General features: G+C 42.6%; 1 protein-coding gene across 1 annotated transcript in view; it reads left to right on the forward strand.

Moving 5' to 3' along the window:
- ARFGEF3 (ARFGEF family member 3) overlaps positions 1-19,284 on the forward strand; it is a 177,133-nt gene that overhangs the window by 85,971 nt on the left and 71,878 nt on the right. The window contains exons 7-10 of the mRNA XM_061130506.1: positions 997-1,039; positions 3,383-3,461; positions 11,119-11,223; positions 12,115-12,448. Of these exons, the coding sequence (XP_060986489.1) occupies positions 997-1,039; positions 3,383-3,461; positions 11,119-11,223; positions 12,115-12,448 (561 nt within the window). The remainder of the gene's footprint in view (positions 1-996; positions 1,040-3,382; positions 3,462-11,118; positions 11,224-12,114; positions 12,449-19,284) is intronic.

The following is a 19,284-nucleotide window of genomic DNA, read 5'->3' on the forward strand; positions in this document are numbered from 1 at the left end:
TAATAGTTCTCCCCTCCATAAAAGTGATTCAGATTGATTTCCTACAAAAAATGTTGTTCTGGCCTTAATATTTAGCCATGTGATGAGCTATCGGCATTAACATTGCACTTCCCCAAAATTCTGTGGAAGCTGCTGAGCTTCCAAATTTATGAACAGAGACTAGTAGAAATATGTGCCTGTAACAAGCTTTAAAAAGATCAGCACTGTAGCAATAATTTATATCTGGTAGTTAACTAGCATGAAAATGCCTTCTTATTATCTCCCAGTGCTAAGATGTAGGGAGACTGAAGGGCCGCCTTCTTGCTCTCAACTCAATAGTCACTGGATTATCCCTACAATGGGAAGTAAGTCTTACTACTAGTAAATATCTTTTCCTTCCTCTTCTCCCTTCCCTCAAGGTTCTGCCTCTATCCTGATACTCCCAGATCTACCTAGTGGTGACCTGGAGTGGTCTGTCTGGTCAGACAACTGAAAGTTAATACCCTCCCCCCTCAAATAGGAACCTGGTGCTTCTGACCAGCAGCCATCGTGGACCTGTACATCAAAGTCCAGGAACCTGATCCTCCTTATGACTAAGAATCTGTATTCACTAGGTGCCACTCAGAGTGCTTGTTTGTGACTTTGGGACAAATTGTTCTTTGTGCAAAGAGAACTCACGTGTTTAGGCAGGTACTGCCCACAGTCATAGCTCTACAACAGTCTAGAATGATCCAGTGCACCGTAGGGCTTAAACTTCCAGGGAGTTGTGGACTCTTGGCTGAGTTACTTTTGAAGCTGATAATCACTCAGTCCCAGACATCATAGCCTTTTCATAAGTGCCATGAGTAGTGAGATGCTATTGAGAGCTGGATACCAGCTAGCTGGTGCACCTAGGTGAGTTAGCAGAACCCAGAACACTCAGATGACATTTTGTTTCCTAGACCTTTCCATCATGGAACAGTCAGGATTTTTCTTGCCTGAATCTCCTAACTGTCCTGTGTGTGTCTCCCTTACTAGATAATTGAAAACCCGGATGTCCCCCAGGAATTCAGGAGTCAAGGTATGGGATTTGATTTTTGCACATTCAGTTGAAAAAGTGGGTATAAGAACACCTACTGTGTGCTCAGTATGCGGAGGTAACGCTGAGGAAAAGCTCTTGGGTTAGCCTCCCCTTCTCCTTGGCTCTGCTTACCTTTAATCAGCCGTCGTTTCCTTCTGCTCCTACATCCTCTGCCAGCCATACCTGTTCCTGCTCCAACTGTGCCAGGGAAATTAGCTCTTCACACACCTTCCTCTTGGAGGCTGGTTTCTGTAGTTACTTTATTCTTCATGAAGTCAGGTTCATTACCTCTTAAAATGAGAACTGGAATATAAAATGGCAGAAACTTGACTGGCATCAAGTGCTATTACACCTGGAGGATGTTTATGAAGTTTTGTTACGAAAAATAAGTCATCTCACAGGGAAGGACAGCCAGCCAGGTTTAAGTAGCAAATGAAATCAAGGTAAGGAACTTTCATTCTGACTCATAGGAAAGGAAAAAATGTCCACTATAATAGACAAGCACTTTGCTTCCTTGAAAATTTTTGATGGTAATGTTTTCTGTAAAAGAGATGAAGAATTCAAATCATCTGATTGAAAAACCAAAATATCAGTTTCATCTAGGGTTTTATTCAGTAATTTTTAAAATGTTGAGGGTACTTCCAGAGTGGTCCAGTAGCTAAGACCCTACAGTCCCAATACAGGGGGCCTGGGTTCAGTCCCTGTCAGGGAACTAGATCCCACAAGCCACAGAGTTCACATACTGCACTGAAGATCCCAAGGGCCACATCTAAGACCTGGTGCAGTCAAATAAATATTTTTTTAATGCTAAAAAAAAAATTTTACTTTGATGTTTTTGCCAGTTAATAATGGGAAGGAAGGGGTAGGGTAGAGAGAAAAGGAAAGAGAGAGAATGTAAGGAAGAGAAAGAAGTAGCTAAACAGCCACAATTAGAAGAAAAAGAAGAAATGAAAGAAAATGACTGCTTTAGGTCATTTTCTAGAGCATTGCTTGAGTGTGTTTTTGTCACATTTCCTTGTATTCTTGGGCTACAAGTGCTGCAGCATCTTTTCACCTTTTGAAGCTCTCAGTGGTATGAGCCACGATTTTTCATCTCTTGATTATTGCAGTTCCCACAATGTTTTCACTTTAATGTAGGATGATTTTATAAACGAAAAAAGAAATCAAAGTTCTCTTGGTTAAGGATGCATATTTAAATATTGTATCAGTAAAAAATTGATGGACTCATTTGAAATTTACCTAAAATTAAATTTCGAGTTTCTTTATGGGTTTCATTTATTTTAAACTGTCTTTTATCATTGCACTTTATCATCTCTCAATATTTTTTTTTTTTTTGCATTTAAGTTCCTAAATTCTGAGGATCAGCCGTTTCTCATTTCCCTGCCATCTTTCAATTTTATTTTTATTTTTCTTCTTACACTTCTGGCATTTTTTTCTCCCTTTTCTTGGACCTCATGGTCATTCATTCATGCATTTATACATTCCTCAAATACTTGGCCACATTTGTATAGATCTCCACAGGTTTTTATTTTAAAAAAGCAGATGCTTCCACTTGTCCCTTGGCCTAGCAGTTCTGAGACTGTTATTATTTAACCCTGCTTGCCAAATACCAAACTTAAGCTTAATTGAAGCAAAACTGAAGCTTATCCGAGCTCATGCAGTCAACAAGCTGTGGACCAGTACTTGCACAGATTCTGAATTTCAACCTTTTTCTAGTACAGTTCTGTGGGATTTTTGTTGCTAGATTCTGGACATGAATGTGTCTGGAGGGAAAATTATTTTTTCTGACACTGACTGTTGCTCCTTTAACAACAAAGGCCGATTACCCTGAGGATGCTGGACAAATAGCTGAAATAGGTGGAGATGGTGACTAACTTATTTTGCCCCTTTCCCTAGTTTCTGAGTTTGAAAAGCCCATCTTTCCTTCATGCCACTGTAGTTTATCTCTCTGGGATAGAACTCAAGTCTGCTCAGAAGACCCAGAAATTCAAGATACCAGAATAAGGGATACATGTATAGTCTGCTGGCTAAAATATTGAGAAAATTGTTATCAGTTGTGTTGTTTCTTAAATTAACCAAATCTTTTTTCATTAAGTGTGAATGAACCTTACTTATAATTAATAGTCTCGTATTTCCTTCCTGGATTATCTTTTGAGTGTCTTGAGGAATGATGATATTTAATTCTTCTCTCCGATACTTTTGGGGGCCTGAGAAAGGCTCAGCATCTGAAAATCATCTTTTCAGTCCTGAAAGTATCAAAAGCAGAGGATGGGAAGGAGTGTTGAGGAAGCCTGTAGTGCTCTGCCGCTGATGTCTGATGCCTGTCACCTCCTCTGTTTGAAGGGTCAACAGTAGAGTCCCTCTGTGATGACCTCGTCTCCGTGCTCACCGTTCTGTGTGAGAAGCTCCAAGCCGCCATCAAGTAAGTGCCTTCAACACTGGTGCTCTGGTCTGCTCAGGGCCTATTTCTGAAGGACCTTTTGCCCACAGCATCACTTAGAGTTGCAGGGTATAGGGACAGTGGTTCCCCTCTGCCCCACCCCCACCATTGGTAAATTCACTGTAATTCCTGAGAAGTGTATTCAGTGATCATGGGCAAGCCCACCTGGTCAAACATTACTGAAGGATGCAATTTTCTAATGGAGGTTAGTGGAAAGAATGTTGGCTAAGAGCTAGTTGATGTGAGGGCTAGTCCTAACCTGGCTTGTCCCAGGTGTAAGACTTTAAATGAGCTTTCTTATCAAACTACTGTGCCTTTCTCCTCTGCTAAATGGCAGGATTGGCCTGGGTGGTCATTTTCTACTTTTTTCTGACATCTCCTGAGCCTGTGAGCTCACGCACTTATCTTTTAAAAGACTGTGTTATTCTGACTTTTATATACTTGTCACTTATTTGCATGCCAGTTTAATCAGTGGTATTAGGTTATCTGTGATGTTCATTGCCCCAGCTCTCCAGGCAGTAAGTTGATAACTTATGCATCTGTAGTAAAGCCAAGTCATAAAAAGGCCAGATTTGCCAAGGTGAAATGAAGACCTCTACCAGATACACATATAATTAACTGCAACACAGTAGGATTCTGAAGTGCCCTTTGAAATGGAAAAGACACATTATTGTTTAATGAAAACTAGACATTTGATAATTCAGAATGTTTTACTGTAGAATTTTATGTATTGTCATGAACTGGGAGAAACAGTCCCATTATAGAGACTCTTGAGAGTCCCCTGGACTGCAAGGAGATCCAACCAATCAATTCTAAAGGAAATCAACCTGAATATTCATTGGAAGGACTGATGCTGAAGCTCCAACACTTTGGCCACCTGATGCGAGGAACTGACTCATTGGAAAAGACCCTGATGCTGGGAAAGATTGAAGGCAGGAGAAGGGAGTAACAGAGGATGAGATGGTTGGATAGCATCACCTACTCAATGAACAGGAGTTTGAGCAAACTCCAGGAGATAGTGAAGGACAGGGAAACCAGACGTGCTGCAGTCCATGGGGTTGCAAAGAGTCTGACACAACTGAGTGACTAATACTATGATAAATCACAGTTTATTTACTATTGGTTCAATAGTATTACTATTTACTATTGGTTCAACTGCATTATTTTTGTTGGATTGTGTGTTAGTCACTCAGTCGTGTTCGACTCTGTGACTCCATGGACTGCAGCCCACCAGGCTCCTCTGTCCATGGAATTTTCCAGGCAAGAACACTGGAGTGGGTTGCCATTTCCTTCTCCGGTTTTGTTGGATTACTGGAGTTAAAAACCCATGTTTTGCCCCTTACTAGCTCTTGACTTTGATCAAAGATCTCAACCACCCTAAGCTTATATATCCTATAATTAGTTATCATATTATTTTATATTAATAATATGCCTAATAATAATATTGAAGTATACCATAATATTAGTAATATAATTTTAATATTAATATACTTAATGATTATAACATGGTTCAATATATTGTTAATTTGCATTATAATCATAATAGTAATATGTAATATTAGTAATAGAAAATATTCTAGGGTTTTTGTATGGATTAAGCTAGAAAATTAACCTAAAAGATTGTCAGTGCCCACCAAGATCAGAATAAACAGAATTAGGTTTATTAACTTGCTATAGCAAGGGAGCCTGTACACTATGAGGAATGATAGGGCATCCAGTAAAAGGGTGGGTGTTAGGAATTGTTATAGGATTTGTACCTGAGTTGGGTAATATCAGATGGATTAAAGGACTTGGATGTTCTATTCAAGAATTGGGTACTGTCAGAAAGTGAGGGGCAATTCTAGCATTGAACATCCTATTGAGTTGACCAAAAAGCTCCCTTGGGTTTTTCCATAAAATCTTACAGGAAAACCCATATGAACTTTCTGGCCAACCCAGTTGTCGTCATCTACACAAGAGGGCTAGATGGGAGCTAGAGTTGTCACTGGAAAATCAGCAAGGGTCGCTTACAGGGGAGGGTGATATTTGATCATTTTTGTAATTGTACAGATTTTTTTAAAATTTCTGTTCAGATGTGATTATAGATTGCTTTCATCTTGTTCCATCACCATCTTAGAGAGTCCTCATCTGATATTAACATTCTGTGCAAATGTTGATGTTTCCCAGGGGAACACACAGCTGGCTATTGCTAGCTGTCAAGGCTTCTCAGCCCACCCCCGCTCAGGTCTTAGCATTGTCAGAAAATAAACCAAAGACCACCAAAACTTTGAAAATATAAAAGCTATGTTCATTACTGAGCTGCCAAGGGAAAACAAAGAAGTTAAACTTTTTTCCCTGAGTAGTTTGCTAAGGGAAAAATCTAAGAATTTTAAGTGCTACGTTCAAGGTAATTATGCCATTAATAAATTTAAAAATCGTCATCAAGATAAGTGAGAATGAATCTATCAGTCTATAAATGATACCATTGTTTGTTGGTCCGGAATGAGCTTCTAGCAAAGCCCAGTAAGGATCTGCCTGGCATATGGGGTTCAGTTCATGTTCTTTAAAACCTGAATGGCTCTAATGTCACCTACAGGGACCCCTCCCTGTAAGACAACCATATGACCTAGTTTACCTTAAACAGTCCTAAGTAATGCTTATTGTGTAATTATTATTAAAGATATTCAGATCGCTATCTTCTAGGAAGTACTAGTATAAGTGGAATATTTTTTGCTGCACAGCACGTAATAAATATTTGATAAACATTAGCTCTAAAAAGCTTGTTTGCTTTCAGAATTATCAGTGCTAATTCTAGTTTACAGTGGATTTAGGAGTTTCTTACATTAGAAATTTGGACTGTAGATTATTAGAAAAATATATTGCACAAACATCACCAATGTTCACATACGTGTATTAGAAACTAAAGGTCATACATTTCTATCAGTCACTGAAAAATGGAAACATGTCTGAATCAGGTAACTAAATGATAGGCTTTCAATGGAAGAAAATAACTCATGTGACGCACATATGGTTTTCTGGGATTTCTTATTGAATATTGGATCAAAGGTGGCTTTAGGCATATTGTTATAGAGCTTAATGATTTTTTTTTTAATAGGATTCTCATAGTCTTGCTTGGTTCTTCAAAGCAATTTCCTTATTATAATTCTGCCTCTAGAGACTTGTTTGGTTACGGTCTTTCCCATCGTGATTGCACTGCCCTGCGACAGGGGTTCTGTTGCTATAGAAGCTGAGGTGTAGCAGGTTTACTGCGGCTTCACTGGGAGACCTTTAGACCACATGATCAGATGACACCATGCCCTTGGCTGCTGCACTCTGGTGGTTCTATTCATTTTCTTAGTTAGGTTTTCACATCTGTGTAGTTTCTTCTGATTTTATTGCTTTAAGTCCTTTTATTTTCTATTGGCTAATCTTGACACCTCTTCTAACTTCTAAATAGGTTCTTCGTCTGAAATCACGCTGTGGTCATTCAGTTCAGTTCAGTCACTCAGTCGTGTCTGACTCTTTGCAACCCCATGGACTGCAGTACGCCAGGCTTCTGTCCATCACCAACTCCTGGAGCTTACTCAAACTCATGTCCATCGAGTCAGTGATGCCATCCAACCATCTCATCCTCTGTCGTCCCCTTCTCCCCCTGCCTTCAATCCTTCCCAACATCAGGGTCTTTTCCAATGAGTCAGTTCTTCGCATGAGGTGGCCAAAGTACTGGAGTTTCAGCTTCAGCTTCTATGGTCATTCCATTCAGTTCAGTTCAGTTGCTCAGTCGTGTCTGACTCTTTGCGACCCCATGAATCGCAGCACCCCAGGCCTCCCTGTCCATCACAAACTCCTGGAGTCCACTCAGACCCATGTCCATTGAGTCAGGGATGCCATCCAACCATCTCATCCTCTGTCATCCCCTTCTCCTGCTGCCCTCAATCTTTCCCAGCATCAGGGTTTTTTCAAATGAGTCAGCTCTTCGCATCAGGTGGCCAAAGTATTGGAGTTTCAACTTCAACATCAGTCCTTCCAATGAACTCCCAGGATTAATCTCCTTTAGGATGGACTGGTTGGATCTCCTTGCAGTCCAAGGGACTCTCAAGAGTCTTCTCCAACACCACAGTTCAAAAGCATCAGTTCTTCGGCACTCAGCTTTCTTTATAGTCCAACTCTCACATCCATACATGACCACTGGAAAAATCGTAGCCTTGACTAAATGGACCTTTGTTGACAAAGTAATGTCTCTGCTTTTTAATATGCTGTCTAGGTTGGTCATAACTTTCCTTCCAAGGAGTAAGTGTCTTTTAATTTCATGGCTGCAGTCACCTTCTGCAGCGATTTTGGAGCCCAGAAACACAGTCAGCCACTGTTTCCACTGTTTCCCCATCTATTTCCGATGAAGTGATGAGACTGGATGCCATGATCTTAGTTTTCGGAATGTGGAGCTTTAAGCCAACTTTTTCACTCTCCTCTTTCACTTTCATCAAGAGGCTCTTTAGTTCTTCTTCACTTTCTGTGATAAGGGTGGTCATCTGCATATCTGAGGTTATTGATATTTCTCCCGGCAGTCTTGATTCCAGCTTGTGCTTCCTCCGCCCAACATTTCTTATGATGTACTCTGCATATAAGTTAAATAAGCCAGGTGACAATATACAGCCTTGACGTACTCCTTTTCCTATTTGGAACCAGTCTGTTATTCCATGTCCAGTTCTAACTGTTGCTTCCAGACCTGCATACAGGTTTCTCAAGAGGCAGGTCATTACTTCCTCTCTCAATATCCATTTCCAAAATCAGTGCTTGTATACTTCCTGGGGCTTTAGCTCTATAGGGGCATATACTCATGATATGTTCAGTCTCCTGGGAGTATTCAGAAAATGCTTTCAGGCACACAGGTTAACTCACATGCCTTGGAGATGCAGTATTAATAGAGCACTCTTATGCAGGTTGAGTTAGACAGTGCTGTTTAAATCCAAGACTTTGGGGGAGAATCACTGGGCTTAGGAATATATTTCTTCACTCTATGCTTGTTGGTCTCCCACACCTTCTCCCACTTCCCTGTCTTCTCAGAACAGAATGTCAGAGAGGAATCAGTGAGGCAAGGGTGACCTTCATATTGCACATTCTAATTCCATTCCACTCCTGTGCAATTAACTCTCCCCCTTCCTTTTTCTAACTAAATTTGAATCTGTTCCTAAGGGAGGAAAAGTCAAAACAAAACCAATTTTAAGAATTCCAGAGACTGAGGCTGTGGTGCCAGGTGGCCTTCACAGTAACCTTGCCAGGCCCGCCCTGCTGCTTCTTCATGGACCCCTGTCACCTGCAAGAGCTGTTCTCTGTGGATCTTGAGCCTGGAGGAAATCCAGAGACAAGCAAGGAGTGAGACCAGTAGATACTCAACCTGCTCCAACGAAAGGCCAGGCAGGGTGACTCACAGGCCTCCTGAGCGGGCACGTGTTCCCTGTTGTGTGTTGACAGTCTTGGCTGGTTTCCAGGCTTCTTTCTGCCCTGTGAATTCCACAGATTCACCCACTGTCAGACAAATATGAAATGTCCACCCTGTGCACGCACATCTGTGTAGCTAGTGAAGGGCCTGCGTGGAAGATGTGCCTCTAATGACGTGACTCATGCCAGGCCACGAGTACTTCTTGTGCCAGACTGCAGCAGCCACAGAGAAGCTGCCGCCTTCAGTCTCCAAGGAGATTCCGGGCCAGTTTCCTTGGCAATGAGCTCTCTCTCTCGTCGAGTCCGATGCCTTGGGGTTGCTGTTTTGCTGCAGCACGCTTTGCTGATAGGTACTTTTAGGAAACTTGACTGCTTGTAACTTCTCTCTGGCTTTATTTCCAGTGATTTCAGAAGTTGAGACTTTTTATTATCTATAGTTATTTTAGTTTTGTGATGATCAACTGACGGTTTGAAAGATAAGACTTGTTTTAATAGGGCATTTAATTATTTTTCTTAATAATCAGTCAAATGATTGGTCAGAAAGACAACCCACTTGGATTTTAACTTTCTAGTGGATTAGGCAGAAAATTTAGTCCAGATATAAAAGTGTGCATCTTGTAAAGTTATATGCTTTTTAAAAATTTCTGGTTCTAATGAAGAACTCTATAGTAATAACTATGAGAAAAATAATTTGTCCATTGAAAAACACTGGTGCTTTCAAAAAAAAATAAAGAAGAAAAGCCAAATGCAAGTTAGTAAAGTATTAGTCATCTAAAAGATATCATGGTACATAGTGTCTTGAAGAATTTAGACAATTAAATGTATTAAAATTTAGTATTTCTGGAGTAAACAGTAGATGTAAGTCAATATATCAGTATTTGTTCTTTAATGGTAACTGTTAATTTGTTCTTTAATGGTAGGATGTTACTAATAGGATAAACCACATACGAGGTGGGTAAAATATGGTCACGTTCCATACGATGCTACATTTTTATATAAATCAAAACGTCTAAAAAGTCAAGTTTATTACAGAAAAATCATCCTAATTGGTTTGCTGGGGCTGCCAAAACAAAGTATCACGAACTGTGTATTGCGAAAAAGTGGCTTTAATAACAGAAACGCATTGTCTCATGGTTCTGGAGGCTGGAGATCAGAATGTCAGCAAGATTGGTTTCTTCTCAGCACTGGGAAGCTTCATTCCTCATCTACTCCCCTTGTCTCTTCACATTGTCTTCCCTCCATATGTATTTCTGTGTCTGAATTTCCCTATTTTAAGAAGATGGTTGTTTAGTTCCTCAGTCATGTCCAACTCTTCAAGACCCCATGAACTGCAGCACGCCAGGCTTCCCTGTCCCTCACCATCTCCCACAGTTTGTTCAAACTCATGTCCATTGAGTCAGTGATGCCATCCAACCATCTGATCATCTGTCGTCCCCTTCTCCTCCTGCCATCAATCTTTCCCAGCATCAGGGTCTTTCCCAGTGAATTGGCTCTTTGCATCAGGTGGCCAAAGAATTAGAGCTTCAACATCAGTCCTTCCAATGAATAGTCAGGGTTGATTTCCTTTAGGGTTGAGTAGTTTGATCTTGCTGTCCAAGGGATTCTGAAGAGTCTTCTCCAGCACCACAGTTTGAAAGGATCAATTCTTTGGCACTCAGCCTTCTTTCTACTTCCCTGGCGCCTCAGTCGGTAAAGAGTCTGCCTGCAATGCAGGAGACCCAGGTTTGATACCTGGATGGGAAGGATCCCCTGGAGAAGGAAATGGCCACCCACTCCAGTATTCCTGCTTGGAGAATCCCATGGACAGAAGAACTGGTGGGCTACAGTCCATGGGGTCACAGAGAGTCAAACACGGTTGAGTGACTTACACTTTCAGCCTTCTTTATGGTCCAGCTCTCACATCCATACATGACTACTGGAAAAACCATAGGATACCAATCCTATTGAGTTAGGATCTACCCTAATGGCCTTGCTTTAACTTGGTTGCCTGTGTAAAGACCCCACCTCCAAATAAGACCATGTTTGAGGTACCAGGGATTAGGACCTCAAAGTGTGAAATGGAAGTGGGGGGAGCAGAAGGCAACCCATGGCATTACCAACCTCCCCCCCCAAATTAACAGTCTGTGGTGCCTAACATTTTCCCAAGTGTTTCCCACACGTCACCTCTTTAATCTCCCCTCTGCTTCGGATGTGCTTGTGTGTTGGTTCTGCTCCCCCGCAGCGACAGCCAGCAGCTGCAGCTGCTCTACCTGGAGTGCATCCTGTCTGTGCTCAGCAGCTCCTCCTCCTCCATGCAGCTGCACCGCGGCTTCACAGACCTCATCTGGTGAGTACCCGTCTGCATGCCCACCCTGGCTCTGCGCTCGGCCCGGGGGCTCGCTCCGTCCAGCTGGGTCTGTGGGTCTCTTCCCATGGCATCTGTGCCTCTCTTGTTGTTCCATTTCTGTGTAAATGTATTAGAGGGAAAGTATGGAAGCCGCTTTGCTTATATGCACCAGACCAAGCTACAGAGAGTAAGGGATAATTATTTTAACCAACTGTGCCTCCCAAGGCCCACCTTCTATTTTATTTACATCATAGGGTCATGAAAGCCTATGTTCTAAGTCGTATAAAGTCACCAGTGAATTGCATAGGGGAGATAGTTCACCTTCACCATAACTGAACCTTCTTCTCAACCCCACCCTGGTACTCGCTCCATCTCAACCTGCACACTAGGCTCTAAATCACAGTCAGAGAGTCACACAAATGACAGGGCCCTCAGGCAGCCAGCAAGTTGCTCCCGGTTTCTAGGCTAATCTGACAGGGAGAAAGTCGACTGCTGTGTATCAGTGTGATATGTGTCAGAATTTTAAATTAACTTCTCAAATGAGAAATATAAGTAATTTCATTTTTTATAGTAAAATGAAACTTGATCACTAAGCCATTGAGCACTTTGAGTCCATTTTCTTCATAGAAGATGCTTTCTGATACTTCTCATGATAGTTTATATAGTTAACCCCAGCTTGAATTATGAAGAAAAGTATTCTGTTGCTGTCCCCAGGAGTGATGGAGAGACAGGACATGCTGGGCCAGCAGGAGGTAGCCAGAAAGGGGAGCAGTAAAGAGCCCAGCTCTTACTTGTCATTTTTGGGGCACCTGGTACTTACCTTCAGGATCGTGTTCATGTTTTATCATCTGGCTTGAAAGGAAACTAATCTTTCCTCTTGTGTCCTCTCAGGAAGAACCTTTGCCCAGCTCTCATCGTGATCCTGGGGAATCCGATTCACGATAAAACCATCACCTCTGCACACAGCAGCAGCATGAGTACCAGCATCGAGGCAGACTCTGCGTCTCCTGGGGTTTCCGACCACGGCCGGGGCTCGGGCTGCTCCTCCACGGCGCCCGCGCTGAGCGGGCCGGTGGCCCGCACCATCTACTACATCGCGGCTGAGCTGGTGCGGCTGGTGGGGCCGGTGGACTCCATGAAGCCTGTGCTGCAGTCCCTCTACCACCGCGTGCTGCTCTACCCGCCTCCCCAGCACCGCGTGGAGGCCATCAAGATCATGAAGGAGGTAGGGAGGCCGGGAAGGAGGCCCCCAGCCTTGTTGTGGGGGCTGAGCACCATGTCTTGCACAGAGGAAGTACTTAGCAAGTGTTTGCCAATCATCTGCTGGAGCTTAGTTGCTTCTACGCAATATCCAGTAATAGCTGGTTTAGCACTGGGGCTGGGTGGGCGTGTGCCAGGAGTTGGGCTAAGGGGGCGTTGATAAATGCTCACTGCAGCAAAGCCATTGGATAATTGGAGCCACATGCATCTGACTGGAACCCAGGCTGAACTTTGAGTTTGCTCCCTCAGGTACTGTCTGTGCAGATGTATGTGTTTTTTCACTTTTGCCAAAATTAGATTTCAAAATTATTTTATACTCAGGTTGTACATTGTCCAAAAATGAGCTTTACTGATTTCTTATTTCTAAAAGGGACTCTGTTCCCCCCTCCTTCTTATACCCTATTTCTCCCACATGTCATGAGACAAAGGATGTCCAGCTTAGGATATATGTCCCAGTGAGCCACTTCATGATTTTGAGGAGGGATTGGAGTTACTTTGATGATACTTCAAGAATTCCTCTGCTTCTCAACCAAAAAGAAAGTGATCAACTTTTTTGTACCTGTAAACTTGTCCATGAAGGTTTAATCACACTGGGTTTTGGTACCTGACACCAGAAAAATCAGTGTAACGAAATTACCTTGAGCAGTATTGGCTACTCACCAGTTTTTAAAAAGCTTAATTTGAACAGCTTGCTGATGTTGTTTTCATGAGATTTGACTGTAATCAATAATGGAAATTCTGACCCAGTGTTTCCAGAAATGAAGGAGCAATCCACGTTTAATTGCTAATTAAGAAAATTTATGGACCCACAGTAGTAATGACCATTTTTTCTTTATGCCAATATTTAACATATATTATCCTTAATATTCATAATAACTTTGTGAGGTTATATACCAGTGAAGAATGTTTTCCCTGACAGAGCCTCAGGCAAGGGAGATCCAAGGGTCAGCTTTGATATCCAATCACCACTCGGGTGATGAACACAATACAGCTTTGGAGGCCAGTGAGACTGGAAGCATTTGGTAGTTTAGTCACTAAGTCGTGTCCAACTCTTGTGACCCCTTGGGCTATAGCTGTCCATGGGATTCTCCAGGCAAGAATACTAGAGTGGGTAGCCATTTCCTTCTCCAAGCGATCTTCCCAACCCAAGGATTGAACCCAGGTCTCCTGCATTGCAGGCGGATTCTTTACGGACTGAGCTACCAGGGGCCACCACCCAAACAACCGTCCCCTAGGCACCTGCCCCCGGCCCTGTGAAGCTTGTCGTCTGGAGGAACAGGGTGGACTTTCTTTGAATTGGCCGATCTCCAGGAAGAGGAGAGTGGAAGGGGCCACCACGCATGCCCATCTCTTTCTCCTGACTTCACCAGTCAGAGCAACCACTCCCCCTCCACTGGGAAGAATGTCATTCCACTGGGTGTTCCTGCCCATAGAAACATGAAGCCAGGAAAAAGGAATTTTCCCTCCCACAAAGAAACTACTTCAAGGGGTCACATGATTTGCCCAGGGTCAAAAGAAAGAGAAAAGGTGGGCACTTCCCTGGTGGTCCAGACTCTGACTTCCAGTAAGGGGATGGGGGTTCTATCGCTGGTTGGGGAACTAAGATCCCACATCCCAAGGGGCAATGATGAGCCCACATGCTGCAACTAAGACCCTATGCAACCAAATAAACAAATAAAAATAAAATTAACTTTTTTAAAAAAGAGAAAGGGGACAAATCTCCATCTGAACCCAAGCCCCTGGTCTTTCCCTACACACACTTATCACTGGACTGGACTTTCATATTACAATGCAGATGATTCCAGCAGCTCTTTTCCTGGCACTGGTTCAGCTACCCCTTCCATGAACGTGGGTCTGAGTCAAGGTTTGAATCCCTTCTCTGCCACTCATCAGCTAGATACCATAGCTAAATCATTTAACTCTGAACCTAGCAGTTTATTATCTGTACATAGTGACAGTATTCCAAAGGTTGCCAGTTCACAATGCCATGAAGTTTGTATAAGTACTTTGTGAGTATTTAAAGTGATAAACAAATATGTGTGCACTTGTGAGCTTCCCTCATTGCTCAGATGGTAAAGAATCTGCCTGCACTGCAGGAGACCCGGGTTCGATCCCTAGATCAGGAAGATCCCCTGGAGAAAGGCGTGGCAACCAACTCTAGAATTCTTGCCTGGAAAATTCCATGGACAGGGGAGCCTGGAGGGCTTCAGTCCGTGGGGTCGCAACGAATCAGACACAACTTAGCAACTGAACAACGGCATAAGGATGAGAAAAACATACAGAGAGCTAAAAATAGCAGGTCCTCATCACCTCCTGCCTGAAGCAGTGAATCGTTCAAGTTGGTCTCCTTGCCTCCTGCCTGTGTTTTTTCTCCCTTTTATTTTCCTGGATGGGCTTCCCAGGTGACTCAGATGGTAAAGAATCTACCTGCAATGCAGGAGACTCTGGTTTGATCCCTGGGTCAGGAAGATTCCCTGGAGAAGGTAGGGAATCCAGTATTCTTGCCTGGAGAATTCCATGGACAGAGGAGCCCGGCAGAGTACCATCCATGGGGTCGCAAAGAGCTAGACATGACTGAGTGACTAGCACATTTCACTATATTCGTAAATGGCCACTGTTAATTTTTCCACTCTCCGGTGGCGCATGTTGCCTCTCCCATCAAGTCTAAAATACTCTGCCCTTTCGAGACCCTTCCATCATCATTCGTATTTCCCATCACTTGCCAGGATGCACCCTCATTTCCATCCCGCTTTGTTCAGTTCCTACTTCCCTGCTTCTATTCCAGCTCCCCCTGCCCTATGCCCACTGGCCACTTTCACTTAACACAGTAAAGTGGTGGATCCCAATAAGCTAGACAGACACTGCTGGGCACTTCACATTAGCTTATTTACAGACTTCTTTAGGGAGATAATTTTGCACCTGTTTTCCAGATAGGGATACTGAGGCTTCATGAGAAGAGGTTTACTTGCTTAAAGTCCTTGTGAGCAATATAACTAAAACGTAAACCCAGATGTTCTAATTACAATTGCCTCTCTGTCAAAATCCTTCTCCTTCATGGCTCTGCTTCCTCAGACCAGTAATTTCGCTCTTCTCTAAATCCTGTTCCCCCATTTAGCAATTGCTTGTAATGTCTGATCACTCTGACTGCTTCACAATACAATGTGGAACAAGCGTCTTGTCTCCCTAAACATGGTTTTGTATACATTGTTTTTGTGTGTTTCCTCCGGTATCTAACACTACAGTCCTTGAAGAAGAAAAAGTGTTCAATACATTTTGGTATTTAAGTGTTCGATATTCTGACCTGAAGACAGAATATCTGCAGAGGGTGTTTTGAAGCCACAGCATCCTTTCTTTCCCCCTCAGAACTTCCCAGGTGATGTGAGCAATAAACAATCTGCCTGCCAATGCGGGAGATGCAAGAGACGAGGGTTAGATCCCTTAGGTTGGGAAGATCCCCTGGAGAAGAAAATGGCAACCCACACCAGTATTCTCGCCTATAAAATCCTATGGACAGAGGAGCCTGGTGGGCTCCCGTCCATGGGGTGGCAAAGAGTCAGACATGACTCAGTGACCGAGCATGCAAAAAGCAGGTACACAGAGATGACAGTCACTGGAGTTACTGACACTTGACAACTGAATGCTAAGTAAACACTTTGCCTACGAGGTGTGTAGGTCTCAATGCACTTTCTATAACAGCAAAGGAAATTAGTCCTGTGTTCCCCTCTGCATGGATTTGCTAGCTCCCCACGGTCACTTTGCTAAGTGAGGCTGGAATTGACACCAGGGTAGCGTGTCCAGGCCGTGCCGCCCCGCAGAGCACGACACACTCACGTGGGCCAGGTTGTTCTCACGAGCATCGCCTCCACTTACTGTGGCAACACCAGTAATTTGGGAAGGCTGGTAACCTAGATACCAAAATGTGCAGGGCTCGCCCGTACAAAGGAAGCCACTGGGCACCCAGGATGTTTGCTTACTCTTTGGATCGTGAACGCCTGGCATGTTATTTGCCGTTCTCTCTCTAATTTGTCTTCCTGCCGTATGTGCTCTGTGCTTATTAATGAAAGGCATACAGGACATTTTGTTTTTCAAAAGACATTTTCTTTTTTTGCTTCTACTCCCCCCCGCCCAAAACATTTCATAACCGAAAAGAACACCTTGCTTCCTTTTCTCTCTCCCACGTTTCAGCTTTAGAAGGAAGCGCTAGTCTTTATCAGACCTGTGACACCCTAGCCACTGACACCAATTCCTCATTCCCACCAGAGGAAGCTGAAATTAAACAAGTCTCGCTTTTCTTTAAGTATTTGTTGAGAGTTCTCCAAAACTCTATTTCCCTTCCCTGCAGACTCTGAAGCACCTGAGAAATAAACACAAGATTAATGTGAGAATTCAAATATGTCATCTGATTTATTCCTGGTAAAGTTGGATTAGAACTGTAATGGGATCCCAAGAGAGAGTCAGATTTCCCACTCTTGTGCCCCTGAAAGGCACTTATGCTTCTAACAAGAGATAGGACAGCTAGAGGCTCGCTCAGAGGCATAGCCACTTCACTTGGCTGCAGGTCTGGCAGGCAGACAGATGGAGAGAGAGAAAGAGAAACTCCCTTGATCTCTGGTAATATTGCTCCTTTCTTAATGTCAGAAAAAAGTAGAAGCTTCATGTTTGTGCCTCCAAGAGACAAGTTCCCAATTTCTGGCAGAAGAAAGGAATTTTGAAGAAGAAAAACATGTAAATTTTTCTACTTAATATACTTTATCTTGCAAATATAAGTCATTTTGAAAATAATGAAAATAATAGTAGGATGTCTGCTTCAATGTACTTGATTAATCAATCTTTATTAGCCTCAAATTGAAATTTTCTGTACAGATGTCTACCATATAGAAACAAAACTTAGTTTGAACCAAAAAATTATGAAAATCCTATGCATGAGAACTTGTGAGATATAGCCAAAACAGTGCGTGAAAGGATATTTATGGCTTCAATGACTTACCTCAGAAAATAGAAAGTCTAAAATTAATGTTCTAATTCTCCAACTTAGGTAGTTTGGAAAAGAAGAGCTTAAATTTTTTAAAAAGTCAAAAGGAAGACAAGGATTGTTGTTCAGTTGCTAAGTCCTGTCCAACTCTTTGCCATCCCAAGAACTGCAGTACATATATCCTTCACTATCTTACAGTTTGCTCAAATGCATGTCCATTGAGTCGATGATCCTATCCAATCATCTCACCTTTCTGTTGTCCCCTTCTCCTCTTGCCCTAAATCTTTCCCAGCATCAGAGTCTTTTCCAATGAGTTGGCTCTTTGCATCAGATGGACAAAGTATTGGAGCTTCAGCATCAGTCCTTCTAATGAATATTCAGGGTTGATTGCCTTTAGGATTGACTGGTTTGACCTCCTTGCTGTCCACGGGACTCCCAAAAGTCTTCTCCAACACCACAGTTTGAAAGCATCAATTCTTCAGCACTCAGCCTTCTTTATGGTCCAACTCTCACATCTGTATATGACCACTGGGAAAACTATAGCTTTGACTATATGGACCTTTGCCAGCAAAGTGATGTCTCTGCTTTTTAATATGCTGTCTAGGTTTGACATGGCTTTTCTTCCAAGGAGCAAGCATCCTTTAATTTCATGGCTACAGTCACTGTCCACAGTGATTTTGGAGCCCAAGAAAATAAAATCTGTTACTGTTTCCACTTTTTCCCTATTTGCCATGAAGTGATGGGACTACATGCCATGATCTTAGTTTTTTGAGTGTTGAGTTTTAAGCCAGCTTTTTCAGTCTCCTCTTTCACCTTGATCAAGAGGTTCTTTAATTCCTCTTCACTTTCTGCCATTAGAGTGGTTTTATCTGCATATCTGAGGTTGTTGATATTTCTCCTGGCAGTCTTGATTCCAGCTTGTGATTCATCCAGCCCAGGATTTTGCATTGTGTACTCTGCATATAAGTTAAATAAGCAGGATGATAATATACAGTGTTGACATACTCCTTTCCCAATTTTGAACCAGTCTGTTGTTCCATGTCTGGTTCTAACTACTGCTTCTTGACCTGCATACAGGTTTCTCAAGAGACAGGTAAGCTGGTTTGTTATTCCCATCTCTCTAAGAATTTTCCAGTTTGTTGTGATCCACACAGTCAAAGGCTTTAGCATGGTCAATGAAACAACAGTAGATGTTTTTCTGGAATTCCCTTGTTTTTTCTGTGATCCAGTGGATGTTGGCTATTTGATCTTTGGTTCCTCTGCCTTTTCTAAATCCAGCTTGTACATCTGGAATTTCTCAATTCACATACCATTGAAGCCTAGCTTGAAGGATTTTGAGCATGACATTGCTAGCATGTGAAATGAGCACAATTGTATGGTAGTTTGAACATTCTTTCACATTGCCTTTCTTTGGGATTGTAATGAAAACTGACCTTTTTCCAGTCCTGTGGCCACTGCTGAGTTTTCCAAATTTTAGCATACTGAGTGCAGCACTTTCATAGCTCAGGATTTTAGGAACCATAGCTTTTAGGATTTTAAATAGCTCAGCTGGAATTCCATCACCTCCACTAGCTTTGTTCATAGTAATGCTTCATAAGGCCCACTTGACTTCACATTCCAGGATGTCTGGCTCTAGATGAGTGACCACATCATTGTGGTTATTCAGGTCATTAAGACATTTTTGTAGAGTTCTTCTGTGTATTCTTGCCACCTCTTCCTAATCTTTTCTGCTTCTGTTAGGTCTCTGCCATTTCTGTCCTTTATTGTGACCATCTTGCATGAAATGTTCCCTTGGTGTCTCCAGTTTTCTTGAAGAGATCGCTAGTCTT

This window comes from Dama dama, chromosome 26 (genome assembly GCF_033118175.1).
Source record: "Dama dama isolate Ldn47 chromosome 26, ASM3311817v1, whole genome shotgun sequence".
Taxonomy (NCBI): Eukaryota; Metazoa; Chordata; class Mammalia; order Artiodactyla; family Cervidae; genus Dama; species Dama dama.